Below are 24689 nucleotides of genomic sequence, written 5' to 3'. Positions count from 1 at the left end.
ATTCACATCAAATTACCCATTTAGTTAATTTTGTTTAGAAGCTCCTCTCTGTGCTCTCTATGCTCTCTACACAGCTATGAGTGACATGACTGTAGTTTTAGGGGACAGGGATTTGTAAATGGGGTGTCGCTGCACCCCTGTAAATGTCAGTTTATTCAGAATGTCTATCACTGTCATGTTTTGTTAAGGTAACCCTCCTGTAGCTGCTCACACTCGATTGAGCCCTATTGTTAAATAAACAAAGCCTTGTGTTTGGCCTTGTCTCAGATCAGTGAGGCAATCAGCCACTCACCTGAAAAATTGCAGCAAAGAGAACAGAGCACACCGCAAGGAATGTGCAGTGTTTTACACATTTAAAAACATTATTAAGACAGATGCAAATGTCTGTCAACGGGCCACAGCAGACATTTTGACATGCGATAACACGAAAACCACAGGTGAAATGAACAACAATAAGAATGGCTGCATGCAATTTCAGTTTTAAATACTTGTTGGGTTACTCAAATTGACTGGCGTTGGCATTAAGATGACTTTTTTTGTGCGTTTGTGGTTTTCCTGCTACGACAAGTCAAAATACACTATATAGACAAAAGTATTGGGACACTTGACCATTACACCATTAGGGGCTTTAATGACATCGCATTCAAAATTCACAGACAGCTTTGCAGCTATAACAGCTTCCACTCTTCTGGGAAGGCCTTCCACAAAGGTTTGGAGAGTTTCTGCGTCAGTTTTTGCCCATTCATGCAGTAGAGCATTTGTGAGGTCAGGCACTGATGTTGGACCAAAGGTCCTGGCTCACAATCTCCGATGAAGTTCATCCCAAAGGTGTTGGATGGGGTTGAGGTCAGGACTCTGTGTGGGCCAGTCAAGTTCATCTACACCAAACTCATCCAATCATGTCTATATGGACTTTGCTTTGTGCACTGGGGCACAGTCATGTTGGAATAGAAAAGGGTCTTCCCCAAACTGTTGCCACAAAGTTGGAAGAATGGCATTGTCCGAAATGTCTTGGTATGCTTTAGTATTAAGATTCAGGCCAACCCCTGAAAAACAGCCCCATAAAGAGATGTGTCTGAACACCTTTGTCTATATAGTGTAGTCTATACAGTTGAGTACTGCAATTTCACTCAACAGTCTTTGATGTATGGCTGACCGCTCAGTTGATTACAAATAACAAGATAATGGAATTCAATTCTTTAACATTAATTTAAAAATTGATTCAAATTATAAACAAGTTTTCCATTGCTCTCATTACAATTTGTATTTTTGACACAAGGTTACAGACTTGTGGACTTTTTTATTTCCTCACAGTGTGTGAGATCTAGCTAACGAGTTGAAGACAGCTGTTCAGTGTCTAGACAGGTAGACACATCTGTGGTTCCAGGTCTGGGATTGTCTCCATGCTACTGTCATCATTCCTCCTTTCCCAACAGGAGGTTTTCCTCCACCAGCTTTTCCTCTGCAGTTATCACCTGTCACTGCGACTGAGGAGACGTAGAAACATAATTACAGGACAGAAGCGGCCGTAACTCACTCCCCCCCAAGGTTAACACTAATAACAATGGTAGGAAGCAGTTGTGACAGTCAGACTGACAATGTTTAACAATTACACCAAATGACTGTAAACAATGGGCTACATCGTAAAAGGTTCTGTAGGAAAAGGACTTTTTATTTTAGGAGGTACCAAGAAAAAATAATTATAGAGGAAATGATCAGTGTGAGGCATGGATTTAGCAATAACTTATTACTGTTACTAAAGATTACATATTCTGCTTCCTGTATTGTTCTTACTGTTCTCTATCTACCAATTACACAAGCTCTCCTCGGCAAATGATGTCTGTGGATTAGCATTACACACACAAATTACTGAGCAGTTCATCTCATTCATAACTAGGAAATACAGGAATATTGTCAGGTCTCTGCTGTGTGAATGTTCATTAAACTATTGGTGCTAAGCTATCATCACGCTTCACAACCACAAAAGCGCAGATTAATGAATGCAAACACACACAGCAGTGGGAAGAGAAGCTCCCACCGTATTTATCAGGCGCAACAAGCTCATTTTATCGGCCCCTCTGTTGTACTGATGTGTCGTAAGCGTGATCTCTGCACCTCAGGTTTTTTAATTCTCCATGTTTTTTCAGTTGGTTTCCAGTAAGGACTGTAATTAGGAGTATGGCTGCACTGATAGCACCATACCCACTATCACAGATACACTCTTCAGTGTCCCACACAAGGTACTGCACTATAAACTCTTGCATTCTTACACTTATACACACGTTTCTAATCTCTTATGCTCACATTGGCCCACAGTCTCGTACATCAAGAAGTAGGCAAGGTAAATGAAGAGAAAAAATGCTGTCATTTCAGCAAAATAGGGTGAATTTCAAGTTATCCCTAAAGTGAGACAATGCAGCTATTGTTCAGCAAAAGCTGCCCTGAATTCAGCTGTACCATTTCTGGCATTTTTACTCTATTTGTGATGACAAACAAATGATACAATGGAAGTGAAAAATAAGGAGAGAAAAGTAATAAGGTCAAATGAACAAACTCAGCGATGTTAGTTATTCAGCAAAATCTCAGCAATAATATGAAGGAAGTTTGCTGACATTAGCTGCCACGAGATACTGCTTTTACCATGTCAGTTGTCACTGTATGTCATGTTATTTCTTCTTACTTCAACTATTTCCTTTTCAAGAAAACACACACTGCTGTTTTTATTTTTATACACACAGCAATTTCACCTGCATACACATAATTTTTTCTCACATACATTACCACACTGTCCACACACATACACACACACAGCATTACACCAATTCACTCTCACAAACACTGTCATTCTTTCCATTTCTTCTTTCATAAACAACATCAGCATTTCTCAGACAGACCAGCGTGCTCACATTTACAACAACAGGGGTTGAAATAGTATATGTATAAAGGGTATATAGAGTATAACTGTATGTGCGAGGGAGAGTATATTTGTGTATATGTGAGATGCTGGTATGTCAAAGGCAAAGTGTTATTTATGGCCTAAATGATCTCTTAAATGCAAGCTCACTCACATTTCAATACTCAAGCATCTAGTGGGCAACAATGCAGATTAAAAATGCACACAGATGCAAGTAGGCAAATGGAGATACAGACATACACTGGCCCAAAATGTTTTATACACACTTTCATATAAACACATTGCTTGTGAGATCTGCTCCTTGGAGCTCCATAGAGTGAGCATTGAGCTAAGGTGTTCACTTGAGTGATACACAGTAGTTTACTTAAGTGATGAATAGGCTGTTTCTGTGCTATCCCTTGTTTGTTTTAACATGGGATGAGTGTCATGTCACTATTACATTACCACTACATGTGAGAGTGTGTGTTGCTGGAGGATTAGCTTGTTGACCTTGGAACCCAGTATCTTTCTCCCACCTCCCACCTGCAGTCGTCACTGACACCTCACGGGTCCGGACTATTGTTTTTAATCCTGTGATCTTGTTTTTACATTCCAGTCTGCTCTCAGCAGCCTGCAGGTTATGGAAAAAACACACACACACACACACACAAGACATCTCCTATGTTTCAACCCACACAGTATAAACAAAGTGTTGTGGTATCTCTATCGACAACGTGTCTTGTCTTGGTGATTCTTTGAGTCAGTTTTATCCTACCTTATTGTGCTTATGTGTTTTACAGGTAACAGAGAGAGATAAAGACCCAGGAAACTGACTGAAAACACCTTGTCCTGAACAAAGCAAAGCTGCAGGTACCTAAGGTCACCCAACCCTAAAATATTCAGCTTGACACTAAAATAAACGTACCACACATTGTGGCGCCAGGTCTTATCAGGTAACCTTTTGCCTTGTATTGTCCTTTCGTAACACCTTCCCCCCCTTGCAAAGACAACAATATGACCTCTACGATGTAAGTAGTAGCTTATGGATACACTTTCTGCTCAGTTTGCTGTATGTCATGACCAGCTATACGAGGCTATTGGGAAAAGATACTCAGTAAGAGTACTTGTTGTTTTTCAAGCAAACCTAACAAAAAAAAAAAAAAACTAATAGAAATCATTCGTTTCTCAAGGAAATATTCTTCCCTGCAGTTATAAAATGTTTGATTCCTCTTGTAAAAATCTGACAAGAAATTAGGTTTTTAGAAAATAAGATCTTTCTTTTACAAATTGATCCTACTCAGAATCTTTTAATAGAGACTTTTTTTCTGAGAATTACTCTTGTGGGGAAGTAATTCATTGAACTCCCTTACATGTTCTCACAGTGGCTGACTCAAATGTGAGTCTCTCATTTTATCTATCCACCACTCTTTTGCATTTTATAAGCTTTATAGCATACTGTGCTACTGTGCATACTCAGCCTCAACTGACAGTGTGTGTGTGTGTGTGTGTGAGAGAGAGACACACACGGAGTAAATAGCAGTGCCTTGATTTGTGATGCTATCCTCATCAGATAGCATAATGACACTGTCCTCATCAGATAGTATGTGTGCTGTCTTATGCATACATATGCACTGAGCTGATAAAACAAACGCACGAGAAGGTTTCCACATTTGGCAGCTGTTATGGCCCTGCTATCCAGCTGGAGTTCCCATCATTTGTTCTTAGATCAGTTTTAGGGTTGATGTCTTTGCTTATTCACTGAGCCAACGTGGCTTGGCACATTCTAATCCCTGAAGAGCGGAGAGAGAAGAAAAGGGATGCAAGAAGATTTATCTAACTAGGAACATGCAAACTAATGCCTTTCACAGACTCATATCAGGACACAATGTGCCCACTTGCAGTCCTAATGATTGCAGCTAGTGCATTCACTGACTTTCATTACTATGGGAGATTTAGAAATATGCATAGCAGTGAGGCTGGAGGAGCAAGCCTGAACTTGAGCATACTAAAGAGCCCATTAATCCTTTTTAATTCTATTAAGAATTGGACTACAGCTGGATAAGAGGCCAGCAGAGTTCCAGAGACTACGTATGTAATGCCTTGGAGACCCACAGTGAAAAGCTCTTACTTAACAAAAAATCATTTCCAAGGAAATTTCTTTTCCTCTTCACAGCTGAATCAATTCACAGCCTTAAGGAGCTTTTACTTGGTAGTAAACAAAGATAGGTTGAATTTTGTGAGAACTGTGGGAAGAGGTATGTTTTACATCTCCATAAAAAGGGCTGTTTCTTTACTTTAAACTAGGGGCAGAGTTTCATAAAATTTAATTTGGCTGTGCTGCACATGCCTCAATAGCTTTGCCAATTTCAGACAAAAACACATGTATGGTACAAGTGTCCGACATGACAAGATATGCAGGTGAGCTACGTGCTTTCCTCAGCACACTTATCAGTGTCTTGATTTGGATCAGCACTCCCAAGCATCCGCCCTACTATTTTTACACCTGTCCCATTTTACAAAAATCATAATCTTATCAAGGAATTCCTCAAAGTTAAGAATGAGGAAGAGGGAGAAAGTGGCTTTAGTTTTTTCTTTGACAGTGAAGCGTGCGGACAGTAATGGCTTTCAGCTGTTCAGATAAGAGTTCAAATACCCTCAATTCTAAATGTCCACAGTGCCAAACTACTGTTCCTACTGTGCACACAGTCACAGCAGTGCAAATAGTGAGGCCCTTCTGCCTGGACCTCAGTAATGTGAACATACAGAATGCGCCTCTGCTTGTCGATCCCCATTCATTACCATCAGGGCCAAAAGGTTAGCAGGGAGGACGCCAGTCAAAGCATAAACAAGATGTCATGTTCGGCAGGGTGTGTAAGCTCAGCTCAGCGGAGTAGGCAACCTCTCGCTCAGCTCAGTCACACACACCTAACCATAAGACAATAACAAGGAGTGAGGCAGGCACAGATAGACAGGAACCTGTCACACAAGCACAGGCATACGCTGCTCAGGAATGAAATGTGTCTCCTTAGTTACAGTATTATGAAACAAAACAGGCCCGAAAACCGCGATCGCATTCCTCCCCACCCCGACACCCCACACCCATCACCCTCGCCCTCCCATATCTACCACCCCATCTGTTCTGCCAACTGCTCCATTACTCCTTCCCTTCATTACTGAACCACTTTTTCTGCTCGTCTTTACTGAAGCTCCTTCTCTTTCTCTCATTTTCCCTCTCTGTCTGATCTGGGGTGCTTTTTATTCTCCTCCCTCAGCCTGGAAGTGGATTGAAGAGAGAGAGAGAGAGAGAGAGAGAAAGAAAGAAATGAAAGAAAATGCCTTAGACGCCCCAACCTGTATCTGGCTAAGCATCTCCATGGTAGCATGACCCCCTGAAACAGCCTACCATGCTTCGTTGCACTCAAAAAGGACTGAGAGCAGGGAAGAGGCAAAGCAAGGAAGGGGATGAAAGGGGGGGAGAGAGAGAGAGAGAGAGAGAGAGAGAGAGAGAGAGAGAGAGAAAGCAGTAATGAATGAAATTAGTAAAGCACTGGAGTGAAAGCTTCCAAACACAATAGGGTAGATCACTTATCATTTCAGTGTTTATATTTTGTCTCATCCCAGATTTCTTTACCTCCTCACAGAGTCTGGTTTCTTGTTTCTAAAAAAATATGACATAAGAAAAGGCTAAATGGCTTATTTTACCAACTCTGCTTGTGAGAAGCCAGAGACAACTGAATGGGATAAATATTGTGACACTAAGATTAAATATGCATCTGCCAGATCGGCCTGAAGGGGACTGTGGGTTTACAGTTTGCTGAAAATGAAGTGAGAGAGCACAGAAGAAGTTAAAAACATTCAACATTCATTTTATTGGTTTGGTTTTTTTTTTTGCTTTTTTGTTTTTTTTGAGTACAGTGGTTATTTCTGCCTTTCTGGCATTCACAGACAAAACAAATAACAATAACTGGGAACACAAAAAATATAGCTTTCTGATAATATCTGTGGCTCAGTCTAGTAGTTACAACAGATACAATAGTAACTCTTCGTACCTGATTGACACAAACGTAAATACAAACACTTAATAAACATGTAAAAACTGTCCAAAATTGGAACTAATACTTTTGAAATTCTGTGTGGTTTATAAAATGAAATAACTATTTACATTCAATTTGAATAATTATAATTTCAAGAAAAAAAACAACAAATATAGTGTATGAGTCAGACATTAACAAAAATAAACACTGATTATTCAGACCTGTGATCAAATATATAATATTGATTGTAATTAGAAAGGTTCCATTACGTACGTTCAAGTGCTATTAATAAAGATACACAGGAGGGCCGCTGGGGTCGCAGCCATGCCGGCTCTCCTGTCAGAGTGGCATAAATCAAGGTGCAGCTCAGAGAGTCTGGGGGCAAAAGTCAAAGGTTACAAAATTCAGTCAAACCTCCACCTCTGAGACGCAGTCAAAGTGGTTAGTACAGAAAAGTGGGAGTGGTGGAGAAAGATCATTACATCACTACCCTGGGTACATAAAAAAGGATGATAACTTTGTAACACAGCACAAATACTGCTATTTTATCTTATGTACAGGTTAGTCATAGTGATTAGAGCAATGGCACAACAGGCCACTGAAGGTAAAGATGGTTAGAAGTTGAAGCCAGTGCTTGTTCCTTATCACTGCCACTTCTGTCACTTGGTACAGAGCTGTCTTTACGTCTGAGGTCTGATGGTCTCAGTTCACAGGTGCTGGGTGATGTTTTCTCCTCCTCCTCCTCCTTCACCCAAGACCAAAGAGTGACCAGCTCTGCTTGCTTCAAAAGCAAACTAAATGCACTGACCAAAAGCCTCCATCACAGAAGAACACAAGTTCAAAGCAGAAACTATCAACATTAGCAGCTTCTAAAATAATCCTCTTAAAAAATATATTTTCATATATAAAAAAATATCTGTCATATTACAATGCATTTTTTTTTTCACTGGACGGGTTTGACTCACAGTCAAATGTGCTTCTTGTGTTTCACATGTGTGAGTGTGTGAACATACTGGATTATTGTGTGTGAATGTATGATTGTGTGTGTATCAGTATGCCCAATAGAGCAAGCATGTGTTAGATTGTACTCTTTAGTCATATCCTTCTCTTAGAATGATATTCTTTCTTAGAGACTAAAGTTTCTCTCCTCTCGCTGCTCCTCGCCCGTGTTGTCTGACATTCTCCCAGACTTTCTGCAGTCCATCTCTTGTCTTCTGGTTCTGGTTCTGGATTGACTAACTGTGGCCTGCTAACAAACAGTTTGCTGGCTGGACAGTGGACTCTCCAGGGACATGGTAGTGGGAGACAGGTCTGGACGGGTGCAGGGCTTAAACATGGAGGAGATGTAGAAGGCCTACAGGCACAGACACAAATCATGTCAGGAAACATACACAGACCACACACACCGTCGATCATTTGCTGTTTATAAACACCGTGAGCGCTCAGAGTGAGGAAAATGGGGAATAGAGCTTATTGTTTAAACTAACTCAGTCAACAGAGAGCAGAGAGAAACAAATCCTACGAAGACAGAGATAACTGTTTTTTCAAGATTACTTCAACAGCAGTGATTTTCGACATACCACCCAGTATGCAGTGAGTCCCCCTTGGATGAAGCCTGTGAGGACGTCAGAGGGGTGGTGACGGTAGTCTGAGATGCGGGTCAGGCCGGTGTATATGGCGATCATGACTAAGAGGAACTGTATTAGTGGGCGCAACAGCCGTGCTCCACGCCATGACAACCGTGCCTGAAGGTAAAACTGCAAGAAAGAACAAAAATATTGTTATTATCTTGTTACTTTATAATTACAAAAGAGATGTGAATGTATGCATTACGTCTGACATACTTCAACTTTCAAAAACAAAGGCAGTGCCTGTGTTTTTAGTGCTACCCAGAGGGGAAAGAGAAGCTTGGCAGGAGTCCATTAACAGTATCTAAACCCCGTTTCCTCCTTTTGTTCATCCTCATCTCCTGCATCAACGTCACAGCGCAGAATGGATGTTTGCGTCTGTAAAAATTGGGTCACAGGGTGAGCACGATACGCTTTCATGAGGTGGCTGGAGGTCTGTCTGGACCCGTCAAACACTGGGGAGCACGTGGCCTACATTCCTGCGGTGAGGCCGACCCTCACCGGGTCCTTCTCTCCCTCTCCCTACTCCAGCTTAGAGCAGGTGTCACTGTTCCTGCGTTAAACACTAGCAGCTGGCCACAGTCCGGGTGGCATGTTGCTACAGGTCTGACACAATCTCTCCAGGTCGTCTACAGTCGGCTCAGACGCTAGCTAACAGCAAACTTGCATGCAAGGCTGTATGTTTGTGGAGAAACAAAGGAGCAAAAAGGAACACTGAGGGCCTTGTTTTTCCCAGACCACTTCTTTCCTTCAGTACTTTGTCCTTTTATCCCCCTTATTCAGTTTCCCCCTACTCATCTTTGCCCATCTCTTTCTGGTCAGAGAGCAGAGAGGAGGTGCTTTTCATTTGGACATCTGCAGTGCACAAGTGCAAATAGGGGAGGCTGTGATTTTCTTTTCTCCTCTCTTTAAACGTACTCTCTTCATTTCACTGTTTACAGTATAATTTTTAAGTTACCTAAAACTATAATTTAAGCATTAATGATGGAGAATGCATGAGGAATGTGGGCAGTTTTTATTCAGGAATTTGCTTTTGTCTCCCTCTAACTGTCGTTTCTCTCCCACAATGCACCCATAACTACTGCCCAGTGCAGTGTGACTGAAAGAAAAGGAAAGATGAAGAGATTGGGGGGCAGCTGGGGGGAGTCGAGCATGAGAGGGTGTCTCTTGCTGAAAGAAGCCTGTCGATCTCTCAGCAGCCATATTCAGCCTTCCACCCTCCTCCTCTAAATGAGACCCACAACAAGGCTTCCTCTGTCTGTGTAGTCTCTTCATCTATTCATGTTCCCAGTGGAAAACATTCTCCCTTATTCTCTAACTCCCCCCTCCTTTCTCCCCCTCTCCCTGTCTCTACAGCTCACCATCTCTTTCAGTTTGAAGCAGGGTGCCTTTGGAGAATTGCTGCTCTCAAAGATCTCCTCCCTCACGATAAGGAAGTGTGAATATATTTAACAGCGCATGTCTCTGTGTGTGTTTGCGCATGTTTAATTAGCTTATCTGGTTAATAGCTGCACGGAGAGCTACTGGCCTCTATGGACTGGTGCTGTCTCGAATAACAGAAACAAAAGTGAGAGCTGCAATATTATCCCAACATTGTAAACACAGAACCAAATACTGTAATTATACAACACAAGCTCAGGTGAGAGTGAAGGTCACATTCCAGATGTTTGTGTGTGGGGGATTGACTTTTGCTTTTCGGGGGCAGACTTAAGACCAGTTAGCTGGGCACAGTTGGTGCACTTTTGGGTCAGCGGTTATGGTCTGTGTCCACAGAAGTTTGAGTGCGTGTGTGTGTGTGTGTGTGTGTGTTTACAAGTAGATGTGACTTACTGCCAGATAGAGCATGGTGTACATTGCGAAGGAAGCATGGCCGGAAAAAAAAGACTTTCTGAAAGAGAACATCAATAAAACATGCCGAAGGTTAGACATTACATATACAACTGCAGGATCCAAGCTATTGTTTACCCCACCTTCAGCAAACAATCCAAATCATTTCTGAGCAAAAACATTCATGCACACACACACACAAACACACTACACACCTTGCTTCCTCCACCATCTTCAGAACAGGCTGCCTGCAGTTGACTTGTGACACGTAGCTGCCCGGAGTGCAGTTGATGAATGCATAGGTGATGTTACAGACAGACAGAAAGTTGGGTCGTAGGCGTCCCACACTTAACTTGGCCATATTGGTGAGAGACTGACCCACACAGCATCCAAACAGGAAGCTTCCCAGTTCCTTATACAGGCACGATATATAGAGGTTTCGAACAAAGGCCCGTGAGTGCACACCTCTGAAACGTACCCGGTAGCATTCACCCAGCGCGATCTGTAAATAGGACATGGGTATGCTTGTTTACTGAAAAACACATACTCCATTACACCACAAGAAGAGATGACAACTTGCTGTGCAAATACATAACAGCTAACACAGTCTTACCGTTAAGCCAGTGATGGCTATACCACCAGCAATCAGCAGGCTGTCAGGAATGGCCTCCCGGTCCACGTAAGGATAGGTGATGCTGGAGTCTCCGCAGAAGAAGCCTCGTCTGTACGGAGTCACTGCCTTCAACTCACATGCAAAGAATGGGATGGAGGCTGATGAAACATGGGAGAGAAGGAGGGGAGGGGAGGGCAGAGGAGGGGAGGCAGACAAAAAACAAAAGATGGCTTGATGAATGTCTGTGAGCATATGGCGTGTGCAACAAAGATATGAGAGAGAAAGAGACAGAGATCCTCCTGTCTCACATGTCAGTCATCTGGTGACATGATTTCCAGATTCCAAGGGGATGAAGCATTCCACACATAGCTGCTTCCACCAGAGGATCACGTAGAAGCGGAGATGACAGGCAGACAGACAAACAGACAGGGAGATGAGCATGACAGTGGAGAATTAAGATGAGGAAGGAGGAAGAAGATTAGAGGAAATGTTACAGAGAACATTTCAGTGAAGAGGAGAATAAACCCACTGTAGGAAAAGTGAGGTATTGTTTAACAACGGTACCATGCTCCAGCGACTTTTAGTTTGATCTGTCTCATCCTACATTAATAATTGTCCTACACACATGTTCGTTCTGTTTACTGGCTGGTTACTAATTATAAGAACTCTGTATCACGTGAAAGGCGGCCAAGGTCTGGCAAGCTTCAGCAAACAAACCTTACAGCCTGATACAGTCCTCACCTTAATAGGTAAATATGGGCCGTTTTCCTGGCAAGGGTGGGTTGAAAAGTTGATTGGCTGAAAGTTGTGCAACATTTCATTGATGGCTAAAAGTGAGATGGTGTGTTTGTGTCACCAGAAAAAAAAAAGGCTTAGCTAACTTTGGCTCTTATTCTAATTTGTACTTCAAACTAATAACCAATAGCCATGTAAAAGCCTGTGTGGCCTGCTCCATTTCTTTGTCCCATATCCCATGTCCTTTTGTCACCCCATGGAATGCAGCGAGAACATGGGACTAATGATTAACCTCCGTGCCGCTTCCTGTCATCCCCAGCCTGCTTGTTGGTTGGAACGCACCCAGGACCAAACGTTGCTCTTGCCAGAGAATCTCTCAGACTACGTGACTAAGTAGTGCACAGGATCCACTCTCAAAATAAGGCCAAAAGGAATAATGCACAAATACACACTGAAACCCACAAGCACTGGCAGGCAAACACTTTTTTAAGCATGATAAATAAATAAGATAAAGAAAAATTATTGACAAAGAACACTAAAGGCAATTAGGTGCACGCTAAAATTTGTCCCCATTGGCCTTGTCTCAGTTTGAGCCATTATTATGTGGGTTTACTATCTCAGCCATATGTTCCACTAATAAAACATTCATATCACTCAGTCAGCCTCAGTGAACTCATAAACAAGGATAACAAGGGAAATAATCTATAGGTTTGAGGCTATCAGCAAGAAAACAGCTAAATAGGCAACTCTAAACAGCTGTGTGACTCTAGCTGAAACAGTGTGTGTTAGTGGCCTGTAGTTAAAGTCGTGCTGCCCTAACACAAAGACAAAACACAGATAAAGGCCAGCCTATATTTTCAGAGAGGCCTTGGTAAGAAAGGGAGGGAGGGAGAGAGAGAGAGTGTGTGTGTGAGAGAGAGAGAGAGAGAGAGAGAGAGAGAGGGGAAACACGTTGCAGGCAGATAACTGAAGAAGAGAGAGGGAGATAGGAAACACCTCTCATCTGACCTCGATCTCTCACTCATCTCATTCAGTCGCCACGTCTGCAGGTGTCTCCCCACACGCACCTATGTAAATTCATATCAGTAATGCAATGATTCAAATATTATGACGTGTATGGGTGTATCAGGTTCTATCTGGGGTTTTTTTAGACATATGTATTCGTGACAATGGATTTACTTGTCTAGTTTTGGTGTTATCTGGTAGGAATTCCTGGCTGTATAACATTCCAGTTGAATCTCGTCAAATGATTGCTATTAATTCTGTAGTCAAAACTTACATTGTATCAGTCTTATAATGTTGAATTTTGTAGACATTGCTTTGCCACCATACTTTCTTTATGTATCTTTAGGAGGAGGGATATTATAAACAAAACCTGCTTGCTTGAAGTAATTCTCATTAATTTATCTTGGGATTGTTTGAGCATCAGATAAATACTTTGGGGATGTCCTTTTTTTGTTATGTAAAAAGCACTATCCGGTCCAGGGGTTTCCTGGTTCCATTCTGCCACCTGCATAAAATAGACATGCATCTCTTCATCACTTCATTATAATCCTGTCATCTGTATGTCATACCTTGGTGGAGACCTGCAGAGATACGGTCTGGTTCATCTCTGGTTCAAACTGAAGGGTTGTGTATATTTTTTTTTTTTCCATTTAGTCATAGTGCATGTCACTCCATTTTAAATATGTTTTAACTGAAAAAAAAATCCAATATACAGACTGAATCAACAGTTCTTTGCTGGCTTGAAAAGACTCCTGGGGCAACAGAATTATTAAGATTCAGATCAATGTGATGATGATGATGAAAGTTTAAATCTACAGACTTTATAACCACTTCTGCTTCTTAATATTTAAAAAGAAAACTTTTTTCCACAGTGTCTTTCCTGTCCAAAAGCAGATAAAGGAAAGAAACCCTGGCAGCGCTTTCTAAATCATTTTCACACAGGCTCAGACATGCTGCATTTTTTTTTCTAAAATGTGTTTTTTAATCACATGTTGGATGCGCTCAAGTATTGCAACATAAACCAAAAAACATCTGCTTTGGATGTAATCAGGTCAATTCAGTGGCAAATAGAAACCTTTGACTGCTTCCTATACCATCCATTAAGAGGATTTCTCTGTGTCCTCATCAGATTCCACAATATGGCCAGTCCACTGTCAATAATCAATATTTTGCTGCATTGACAGAGAGGTAATGGACAGATTATCCATTAAGGACACTCTATGGTTATAGTAGGGACATTGACTTCTTAAGGGATCATTTTCAATTCATATGGGGGACTAATGGGAACCATGAAGTGCTGAGCCAGACAGCAGCAGTATATTTTATGACCTTCGGCCTGCCAGTACTTATGGCTTGGTTTCTTTCGCCATTTGCATGAAATCTATAGACTATTTTCAATGTATCTCAGTAAATCAAAACCAACAAATTGACCTCTACACTTGAGCTTTGTCATAAAGTCTTCATTACTTATCTGAAAAACAAAGCAAAAGCCCTAGAGACCCCAAAGCAACGCTATTCAGTATCCTGCACAATCCTTCACAAATTACAAGCACTTTTCTCACAGTCAACCTCTATGCTTTACAACTACATTAAAACAGTTTTCACAACAAGACACAAAAACACGCAGAGACCCTCACATCATCTGTCACGCAGCTGTGAGCAAACCTCCGCACCTGGCCAAGATATGCTCAAAAGAGAGCCAGGCCAGGAACACTTGCGAGGGGACCCAAAAGGAGGCGGAGGAGTGGGTCGGCTCACACAGCCAGGCCAAAATGGTACTGCTCGCTGGGCCTGACACTCAAAGCAGGAATGCTTTCAAATCGTCAAAAGGGAGAGAAAGAAAGAAGGGGGAAGAAGAGAGGGAGGGAGGCAGGGAGGAAGGAGAAGAGGAGGAATGAGAGCAGAGGGGATATGTGCCTCAGTCTGAGAAACTGTTCTGGTTCTAATTTACACATCTATGACCACAGCCCAGAATGAGCTCACTGTGAAAGGAGAACAACAACAACCAAAAGCAAGAACAAATAGAAAGAAAAATTGCAAAAACAAAAAGAATAAAAGAAGTCAAATGGTAGTTACTTATCCACATGGTTTTCAGTCATATTGCTAAACATCTGCGGATCAACACAGCGTCAAACTAAAAACTAGGCTACACAATTCACGACAGAAAGGCTAGAAAACTGACAAATGGGGATGAGGGCAATAATAAAGGGGTGGGAGAAAACTGAAGAGATGGAGCCAAGAGAGATGCAGCAAGGGTTTCTCTGCAGAGAAAAGCAGACGGAGGCGATTAGTGGTGGTTCTGGAATGTGAGGGTCAGAGATCTGGGCTCTGCTGGGACCCGCTCTGTAAACACGACCCCACCTCAACCAGCAGAACACCCCCCAACACACATACGGGCTCAACACACTCACAAACACATAAAAACCACACTGGGATGCCAGCAAACCAAAGCCGCGGCCACATAGAGTAACACACAACCAAACAATACTGCCAAAAAACACGCCGGCACCTAGAAGAAAAACTAACCAACCAAATAAACCATGATAGAGGCAAACAACCATAAAGACATGCACTGAATCAAATAGCCTGTTCACTCCTGTGGAGGCTGCTGCTGATGGACAAACACTCTCATAGATTGGCATGACACGCTGCCTAAAGCTATATCCAAGCCACAATAATGTCCATCAGCATCATCAAACCCAATAACGTTTGACTGTACAAGCCTCGTTCTACATTTGCCCTCTGATAGAACCGAAGGACAGACAATTAGTGACCTGTCAACAGGTCCATATGGCCAGCAGTTTAGGACTGGGCTGAGCATGCTGCAGTACCATTCAGGGGTGGTCCTTGCTGGGCCCCCTCACCAGCTCGCATGTGCCAGTGTTTCCCAACTTAATTTTAAGCTGCTTTTTTACCTTCAAGTCAAGCTTGCAAAAAAAAAAAAAAAGAGAAAAAAGAAAAAAGAAAAAAAAAAGCTAGTGAACCGAATACTGAAATGTTGTAATTTGAATCTTTCCAAGCATGATAATCCCTAGTAACGACATTACAAGAAGCAGCGCGACAGCCTGCCTAACATGCTCATAAATTGTCTTCAGTTGGGCTGGGAGGACTTGTACAATTATTTGTGTAATAATGACTTTGACTGCACAAAGCTGCTTTCTTTGCTCTGTTCTTTCATCTAATCACTATTCAGTTTGAGTCAGGTAATTTAAGGGCAAAGCCAAGTCTTTTATATTTCACCTGATATAAAAAAGGTCTTTGTTTGAAAAGGCAGACCAGGAAGAGACCACATGCACCATCACACAAGTTCAAGCATACAAAAGAACACAGAGTCACACACAAGCACACCGTTGTACTGTAGGGCATGTTAACATTTAACAGGAGATGAAGTCATTCACGCCAAAGCTGTGATTATGATTTTCAACCAACTGCCACAAACCCAATTAAAGCACTGAGGGTGAGAGTGTCCTCCTTGATGGTTCTTCCTGTTCATCCTTGGTGGCCCAATCCAGGTAGTGGAGAGGTGGGATAAGGTTGAGTGGTGGTCTCCTGCATTGACACACATCCGTTTCTTTTCCCATAATTGGCTAGATTATTCTGAGACACTGTTCTGTTTTGTCTGCCCTGATGGCAGCACAAAGAGTCAAATCAGTGAAGAACAAAGAGGGACTGAGGAGCCACAACAGTCTTGGATCTTTGTTAACCATCTGCTATCATCAGCATCTCTTTAAGTAGATACTGACAGGCTCATAGGTTTGGCCTGTCTTTAAGATGCAGTGCTCAAAAAACAGAGCATGCAAAAAAGGCACAGAGAGCCAGATGAATATACCTCACTAGCTGAAATTCAAAATATTTATTCAAGCTTTTAATGTGCAAATTTACCAAACTCATGAAGAGCAAAATTAAGCATGTGTAAACAGTCACATGTTATTTCTTGGGAACAGGGTAGCTCCTGCCTTCTGCCTTCATGTTGCTTTACCTTCCACCAGCACACTATTAGAGCTCTTGCTTGCCCCCTCTGCTGTGACTGTTACAGCTGGCCAGTGGAGACATGCTTCCCACAGCTGCTTCTGTTCTCTCCACACTTCACTAACCTGCTTCCTGGAACCCAGCTCTGGAGTTCAGGGCATGAGTGGTGATGTCTGAAGTGGGTTGTCTGTTTGTCTGTCTGATTCAGCAGGAACATAAAGGACCCGCCGCCCTGGTATGTACTTTGGAAACTTTAAAGGAGCTCTCTGATGCTTTTTGCAGTGTGAAGGTAAGGGTGTGCACAGTGAGGTGAGGGTTGACAGTCTGCAATGTGAGAACGACACAGGGCTGTGGTTGAGACTGCAGGGGAGGTATTTGGCACGGGGCAGCCTCATTGTGGTAGGTATGGAAAGAGTTGAGGGCTGCAAGGCCGTTCTGTCAATGTGTTTTGATTTGCAGTAGAACATGCTGCTGGAACTTCAGAATGGTGCTTGAGAGGATGAAGAGAGGGAAGGCTCCAGCAGATGATAAAATGCTCCTGATGATGAGAAACCATGCTATGGCACCAAGGGGGTGGGGGGAGGGCTGGAGGTGGAGGGGCTGTGTCTCCTTATGGGAGTGCCAGACAAAAGAGGACAAGTCATTAGTTCTGGAAAAAGCAAATGCAAGGCTACAGGCTGCATTCGGATTCAGGTAGATGGTAAGCCTTTCCAAATCCATTCCAACTAATGAGGACTGAGGATTCGAGTGCTACACACATCTTTATCCACTCATTACAGCTAATACCTATGGACCACCGTGGGCACTTACAGAACCACCATCGAGGAGAAGATTGCAGCTGCCTCATTAAAAGTTCATTTGAAGCTATTTGCTGTCTGAACACTTCCTATCCTTCTCAGTCCTACTTCCTCACTACGACATGAAGAGACAGCTGTGGATAAGATCTCTCAGGCGCCCCTGGGCCTAACCCCTGACCCCTACAGTAGATCCTCAAACTTTTCTCTCTTTACACACCTCACTCTGTTTCCTGGGGCCATTCACTCATTCAGGCTGTCACTTGCCCCTCAGACTTGAGGCATATAAGACATTTCTAAGGCCTGAGCTGGCTCTGGTGTACTAATGGGCAAAGGAAAATGAATTACATGTGCCCATGTAGACTGTCTCAGGAAGAGTGCAGCTAATGGATTCCTAAACCCTCTGCACTGCCAAATGGAAAGGAGATGCATTACTACACTAACGAGGGACAGTAAGCAAAATCACTTCTTCCACTAGCTAATGATTTGACTGAGCCATTTTTAATGGCTCTCCATCTGTCAGCCGCAGAGTGACGCCAGTGTGTTCCATAACTTCAGAGTGTGTTTGAACAGGGCCTGAAGCATGTAGCAAAACACAACCGGTGAATTTGTCAACAAGCAGCACGCACATGGCAGTTGTAGCAGGGTGTCCGCGTTAGCAGCAACGGTGACGCATACACAAAAACACCCACGCCCACACTTTTACTCACGGGCACGCACACACACATAAACGCACACAGCAAGGAGACAATTTAATATTCCTATGCACGCTGACATGCTGTGACGTGCTGGCCTCTAGCTGTCTCACTCACTTGGCAGCTTTCTCTGCCAAAAGAACAGAACCAGGGATCCTCTGTGATAAACTCGCCACCCGCCCAAGACGCAGACATAAAACACACACACACACACACACACGGATGCCTTGCTACACCCTCAGCCCCAAAATAGAGTTTGTTTGAAGAAAAGAGATGAAATGGGGGGGGGTTTAAAAGCTGAGATAAGCTGGAAGGAGGGAGCCCTTTTAGAATTCAGATCCCTTAGGTAGATACCAGTCCTCTCATCTTGGCATGCTGCTTCACGTCTAGAACAAAAACACACACACTCACACACACAACAGTCATCAGCTTATTCCAGATTTTTCTTCCTATGCCTCTCTCTTTACCATTCACTTTCCTGTTTTAAACAGACAAATCCATGCAATTTATCTACACTGTGAATCATTTTTGTCTCCTAGCACAGTATGAAACTATTTTGCATTTAACCTCTACAAGAAGATTAAGCCTAGTGGCAATGTAATATTCCTCTGAGCTGTGTAAGTTAATAGTGGGCTTTCAAGTGTTGCTTCCAATCACTTTCCAATTACTCTCAAGAGAGTCAATAACTGGCTTTATTGGGGTGATGAGAGAGTAAGGACCACCTGTGCAGGAGGTAAACCGCAATATAGGCTGGGAGGCCTGCCCCTGCATGCCTGGCAGATATGACAAACACCTGACACCTCCTGACCTCTGGTTGGCTGGACGCTAGATCTCAGATGCAGCCACAGGGCACAGATTCTGTCAGCGCCCCCCTGGTCAAACCCTTACAGACCCACCAAAAATGCATGAACACACTTAGACACACAAGCAAACACTTGCATTCTGCAATTCAGCTTAGGTGGAATTTACTGACACTGAGCTGAACCAGAACAATCCATCTTTGTGAGACATTCCCTCATGTGCATGTCAGAACATTCCCACAAATAACATGTCTGATGACTGGAGTACAACAATGTTCAACAAGTCTGATTTTGAGTAAGTGTCTCATCAGGTAAGCTGAGTTAAAACCTCTTTTTACGTCCTCAATATCTATACATTCCGCAGACAGATTAGAGTTCATTCACAGTGCCAAGCTGCACTAATTTTATGTCTGAAACATGCAGAGGCTGTGAAAATTCAGATCACTGTGGAATTCTTCTTCTGCTGATAACATAATTAGGATGGGATGCTTCAGGGTAAAATTCCACCGTTACAGTAGTGAACGAGCTCCTTTACAGGATGAATAAAGCCGGCGGGTCAACTGTCTGAGGGAGATAATGGCATTTTAAGGGAAAATGGGGTTTGTCAGAGGGTTTAGCTAGAAGAAGGGCCCAATTCATTTTCACTAAATGATGGCATTCACTGACAGACATCCACAGATGAGTCAAGGTCAGACTTCTGCTGATAACCAATTTGATGGGTGATCATCAGACAAAGGCTGACAGGATGCCATGAGACATTCGGGAGTAATCTTATAGTTCATAAGTTCTACCAGCAGAAAGAATAGGCATGGCAATATGTTATATTGTTCTATTATTATGTTCCCATTTGGTTTACACTGAACAATTTATCACTTGTAGTTTAGGTGGTTTGTAAAACAATGTCTTGTTTTTATCTTAGCTTCAGAGAAACTACATCTACTGGGTGAGAAAAAATCCACTTTATTCTGACTCAAACTTTAAAAAAACTTGGACTTTCATAATGCTGAGAATGATAAAATGAGGACTTTTTTGATTGTTACATCAATAGCAAGATAGTAAACTCCATTTAATTTGCAAAAGAATATTTCAGTCACAAGACTGACTGTCTAAATCCTCTCAGCTGTGTCTAGCTTGAGGCTCGGTGACTCAGTCTCAGTGTTGTAATCTAGTCAGAAGGGGGGATAAGAAGGGTCAGGGCACGCAATTTTGTGAGAAGGCAAGTGGCGTGCTCAGTGTGTGTCTTAGGAGGAGAACTGAGAGAGACCATTTCCTCCCTTGTGCTGACTGATGCTGGCCACTTCCGAAGTACAAAACAAAGCTGCTGCGAAGTGAGCAGAGTGAACAGCTAATAGCATACCTGCAGGGGTTAAGAATAACACAGCGATGAAACTAACTGCCTCACACTGTTGTTTTGTCTGCCGGGCTACTTCCTATGCTTTAACTGCCAGCAAGGTTGAGACCTGTCGGTCTGCCTAGACGGGTTCCACATCTCTCATGTTTGCTGCATGGTTCGAATAATCACTCATTCATACAGCACGATGCTCCTTCCATAAACACGTAAGATGACAACACGAAACTCATGAAACTGTCTTTCCATCACTCTGCACTAAATATCACAGTGCCAAGTACAGCAGGTGCCAAAGTGAAAGTGGATTTCAGAGGATTTCACATAAGTCACCACTTGACTGAACAATAGAAAGTAATGAAGTACTTTTACTCAAGTCCTATAATAGTCCATTATAATTATACTACTGGAATTTCTACTACTGGTGGCACTGCAATTTCGCTGAAGTATTCCCATTTTGTCAGGCGATTATTGTTCCTTTTTGCTCCTCTACATTTCGCAGACAGATTCGGTCATTAGATTCATTGAAGGTTGTTACACATGAAAACACAGAAATATAGCATCTCTTAAAATATATTACTGTAGTTTGTACCAAAGAAATGGATCAATTCTACCAAGGTGACTTGGACAAGCTACAGTATATCTTTAAAATACTGCTGACAAGTCAACGCAAACAACACAGTTTAACTTCTGCTTTGGACACATTTTACATGCCATTAACTCATTTCTTGGTACATTTGTATAACTACGTAAACTTTATCTCCCAATAAAAAAAGTTCAGTCTCATTATTACAGATAATAATAAAACAGATAACAAATAAATTACAACTTTTGAGCTATCAGTTTACAATGAGAGAATGTGCAATTGTGATCATACATGATCATATATGATAATGTTCTCATTCTGGTATATAATTAATAATATAATGACAGTTACTTTGTTCTATATTAAATCTACATTTTGATTATTAAATGAAGGTCTCTGATATTTTCTGTGTCCATATGATCGATAGTCCTGATCATGATTAATGTTACCCTACATTTTTCATTAACTATATATATTGTTTGCCATTTGCCTTCCTCCATTTCCATTTGATTTTCAGACTAAGCAAAAGGTCATCTTATTATGATAGTGAGTCGTCTTTTGTTTCAACTTTTTAAAACATGTAAAACATGCAATAAAACGTTAAAAAGAAAAACCCACATGGTATATGGATTCTTCTTTACCTAACAAAAATATTAGAGGCCCACTTGTCACAGTTATAATATAATTAGTGTTACTATTAGTGTTACTTCTAAAAGAATACATAGACTTCTCCTTGTGAAAGCTGCTGCTTAATGTTATTGAATTAAAAGTCCTTGCTCTGTTAATTATCTGTGGCTGGCACTCGTTAACCCTGCAGAGAACAGAGGTATTTCTCGGCACGAGAACACAAGCTCGGAGCATGTTTTTATCCCAATTCCCACGTTCTTCTCCCGGGAACTTTCGGTTTCCATGGGAACAGATGAATTCCCGGGACAACTCCGCTCCTGCCAGCTGAGCCCCCACGTGCGCCGAGGGGGAACGAGAAGAAAGTTTTCAGCCTGTTTGAATAGTTTCCATTTGACTTCTGGAAAAATGCTTTGCAGCTCCGTTAACTTTAACAAACCCCCCCCAGTGAAATCCTCCTTCTAACCTCCCTCCCCCCCAAAAAAGTTAATATGATCTACAAAGATGTTGTTGACACGTCTGTGCACTTAAGAGACAATCTGGCAGACAGCGTGAAAGCCTTTAAAAATATTTAAAGCAAGTTACTATATATTTAAAATGGCAAGTGGTGTGTTTAAATTGGAATTAGAGTTGCTCAACTCTAGTTATAGAGAAAAAAAACCCTTTTGTCTGAGGCCAAGACCAATTTTAAATTAGACCTATTCTTACCGACACAAAGACATAATACATCCAACCCGACAAGCATCTTCCTCTTGGTGCATAAAGAGCTTTGCTCCTCAGGCTCGGGGAGGAAGTGATTCCCGGCGCCGTTCTCCTTCCCTTCCCTGGTTTCTTCGCTGTCAGCGAGCCGCAGCTGGAGCTCGGCGTCCCGGGGCAGCGTGTTGCTGTGGGTACCAGTGGAATTGAACTTCTGCATGTCTTTAGCTGACCGCGTTAATGACAACTTGTTTTTTTTAACTAGTTGTAATGAGTCTCTTTTGTTTGTCTGGTAGCTGGTGAATGATTAAAATTCCCAACCGCTTCAGTCCATCCGTCGTCGGTGCAACAAATCCATGTCAACTAAAGTTTGACAGCAGCAGACCAGACCCTGGTCAACCAACCAATCAATCAACCGACCGACCGCTAGTTGAAGTAACGTTACAAGTTTGTCATTGAAACGCGAGAGAAGAAGGCAAATGGAAAAAGGAGGGAACACGGAAATCCGAGCAAACTTCAGCTCTGTCAAACTTGTGATCCAGCTTCTTTTGAGTATGAGCGTGTTGTACTCGGTGCCCTCAAAACGTCCCGAACACACAACATTCAGGTTTATGTCAAGAATACATTAAAGGAAAACAAAAGCGTCAGTTTAAAATTTCAAAATAAAGTCCTCTCTCGATGACTGTTAATCTCGTCTTTGGTCGAGTAGCTGTCGAACATTAATTTTGGTGTAAAACGCGTGCTGTTTCCGGTGCTCTTCGGTTCAATTGATACCAACTTGTAATTCTGAAAACCTACAACAAAATCAATGTGAAACGCTGAGGTTGGAGCTCACAACATGTTCGATCCACCTGACCCGACAGCTGTGCAGTGACTGGTCTGGTTCAGTGTGATGTCTCCTGTCCCATAAAACTGGCCCACCCCCATGAGGACGCGTCCCACACAGTTACAGCTCCTGCCCTTTTCCACTATTACAGCGCAGATTTAACTACCAACGGGCTATTTCATTAATGTGACAATTAGTAATAATATTATCTCAGTAACGATTTAATTCAGAGCAGAAGAGGTAATCAGTTATCGTTTATTATGCTTTATTGTGCTTTATGATCATACGTATTGAACCATCTATGCCTTTTAACATGTCTGCTGTTTGACTGTCTGCCAAAGTATGAGCTAAACATGGAAAAATATACGGACAAAACACATCGTATACATGTTATATACCTTCCCTTAGGATGCAAATGAGAAGTTTTGAAACCTTATGAAATGCATTTTGTCACACATAATTTTAAATCAGTCAGTTGACTGTGATTGGCCTTTGATTACTCGGTGATATAGACCCCTGGTTGTTGTCAGTTGCTCACCACGTGTTTTCCTGCCACCTGGCGTAAAGACGAAGCACAGCTGCTCCGTCTCTTCTCAAAGGTTTCTCAACAAGGACTTTGGCAGATGTTGTTTGTGTTTGCACATGAATGTAGGGGCTGCAACTGCTGATTATTTTCTGGTGATTACTTTCTCGATTAGTCAAAATTTCTCTCTCATTTGACTAATTAGTTAAATAATTTGAGCTCGTGATGTAATTTTCCCATTTCATATTTTCGCTGAGTTACATCTAAAGGGGCTTTTTGTGCAGATTGCAACCTTTTCATCGTCGTTTTTACCCCAAATTGAAAATAGTTTACCTATTTCTCTAGTGAATGAATGACAATGAAAACTGCGAATGACCTGGAAAATATGAAATAGCTTTCTTTTCCATTTTCGCATCTGCTCCTTTCTTTTTTGCTTTTATGAGCTGGATACCTTGAACTTGCCAATGGTCAGAGCCATTCACACTTAGATTTTAAGTCAATCTAACAAATCCAAACCTCACTGCCTCATTTATTTCTTTCTGAAAGTAAACTACATTCTTTCCTTTCAAAACTTATAATGTAATTGCTAATGTTAATATTAAATTGTGAGGAAAAACATACAAAATAAATCAAAATCTGAATTTAAACAAAGTTTTAGAACAGCACGTAAGCTCTCACTGACTACTGTTGTGGCTAACATCCGATAAAATGTGTATTGATGTTAACACAAACCCTAAATGAAGAAAAGAAAAAAAGGGAAAGAAAAAGGTAAAAGTCCCTTTACCTATATATTGCAGGTCATTTCCATTCTTAATATTGCAGACTGGCATCAATATGGTTGAATGCTTACGGGATGTAGAGAGCAGCTGACCTTACTCATACGTTCTCGTCCTGGGAGGTGAAGAAACAGTGTCCCAGGCATTGGTTATTTTGGAATCCGGGTTCCCAGGTTTATGGTTTGATTTAAATGTTCATTCTGTTGTCTATTTTTATCTATTTGTTCTTGTATATGATGACTGCTTTTTATATGTTTTATACATTTTAAATAAATTTAAGATTGAAGATTCAAGATTTCTTTGTCATTACATCTCATTGG

At 41.9% G+C, this 24689-nt stretch overlaps 1 protein-coding gene across 1 annotated transcript; it reads right to left on the bottom strand.

The window, feature by feature from the left end:
• Positions 1–6828: 6828 nt before the first annotated feature.
• On the bottom strand, positions 6829–23132 carry ppap2d (phosphatidic acid phosphatase type 2D). Its single transcript, XM_046415637.1, has 6 exons — positions 22257–23132; positions 10996–11153; positions 10598–10884; positions 10386–10443; positions 8508–8684; positions 6829–8281 (listed from the first exon to the last, which is right to left on the bottom strand). Exons 1-6 carry the CDS (start codon positions 22462–22464, stop codon positions 8177–8179), a joined length of 993 nt encoding a protein of 330 aa, XP_046271593.1. The 5' UTR covers positions 22465–23132; the 3' UTR covers positions 6829–8176.
• Positions 23133–24689: the final 1557 nt, after the last annotated feature.

Source organism: Scatophagus argus, chromosome 16 (genome assembly GCF_020382885.2).
Source record: "Scatophagus argus isolate fScaArg1 chromosome 16, fScaArg1.pri, whole genome shotgun sequence".
NCBI classification, from domain to species: Eukaryota; Metazoa; Chordata; class Actinopteri; family Scatophagidae; genus Scatophagus; species Scatophagus argus.
Note: the sequence above shows the minus strand (reverse complement) of the source record. Positions and strands in the feature narration are given on the sequence as shown.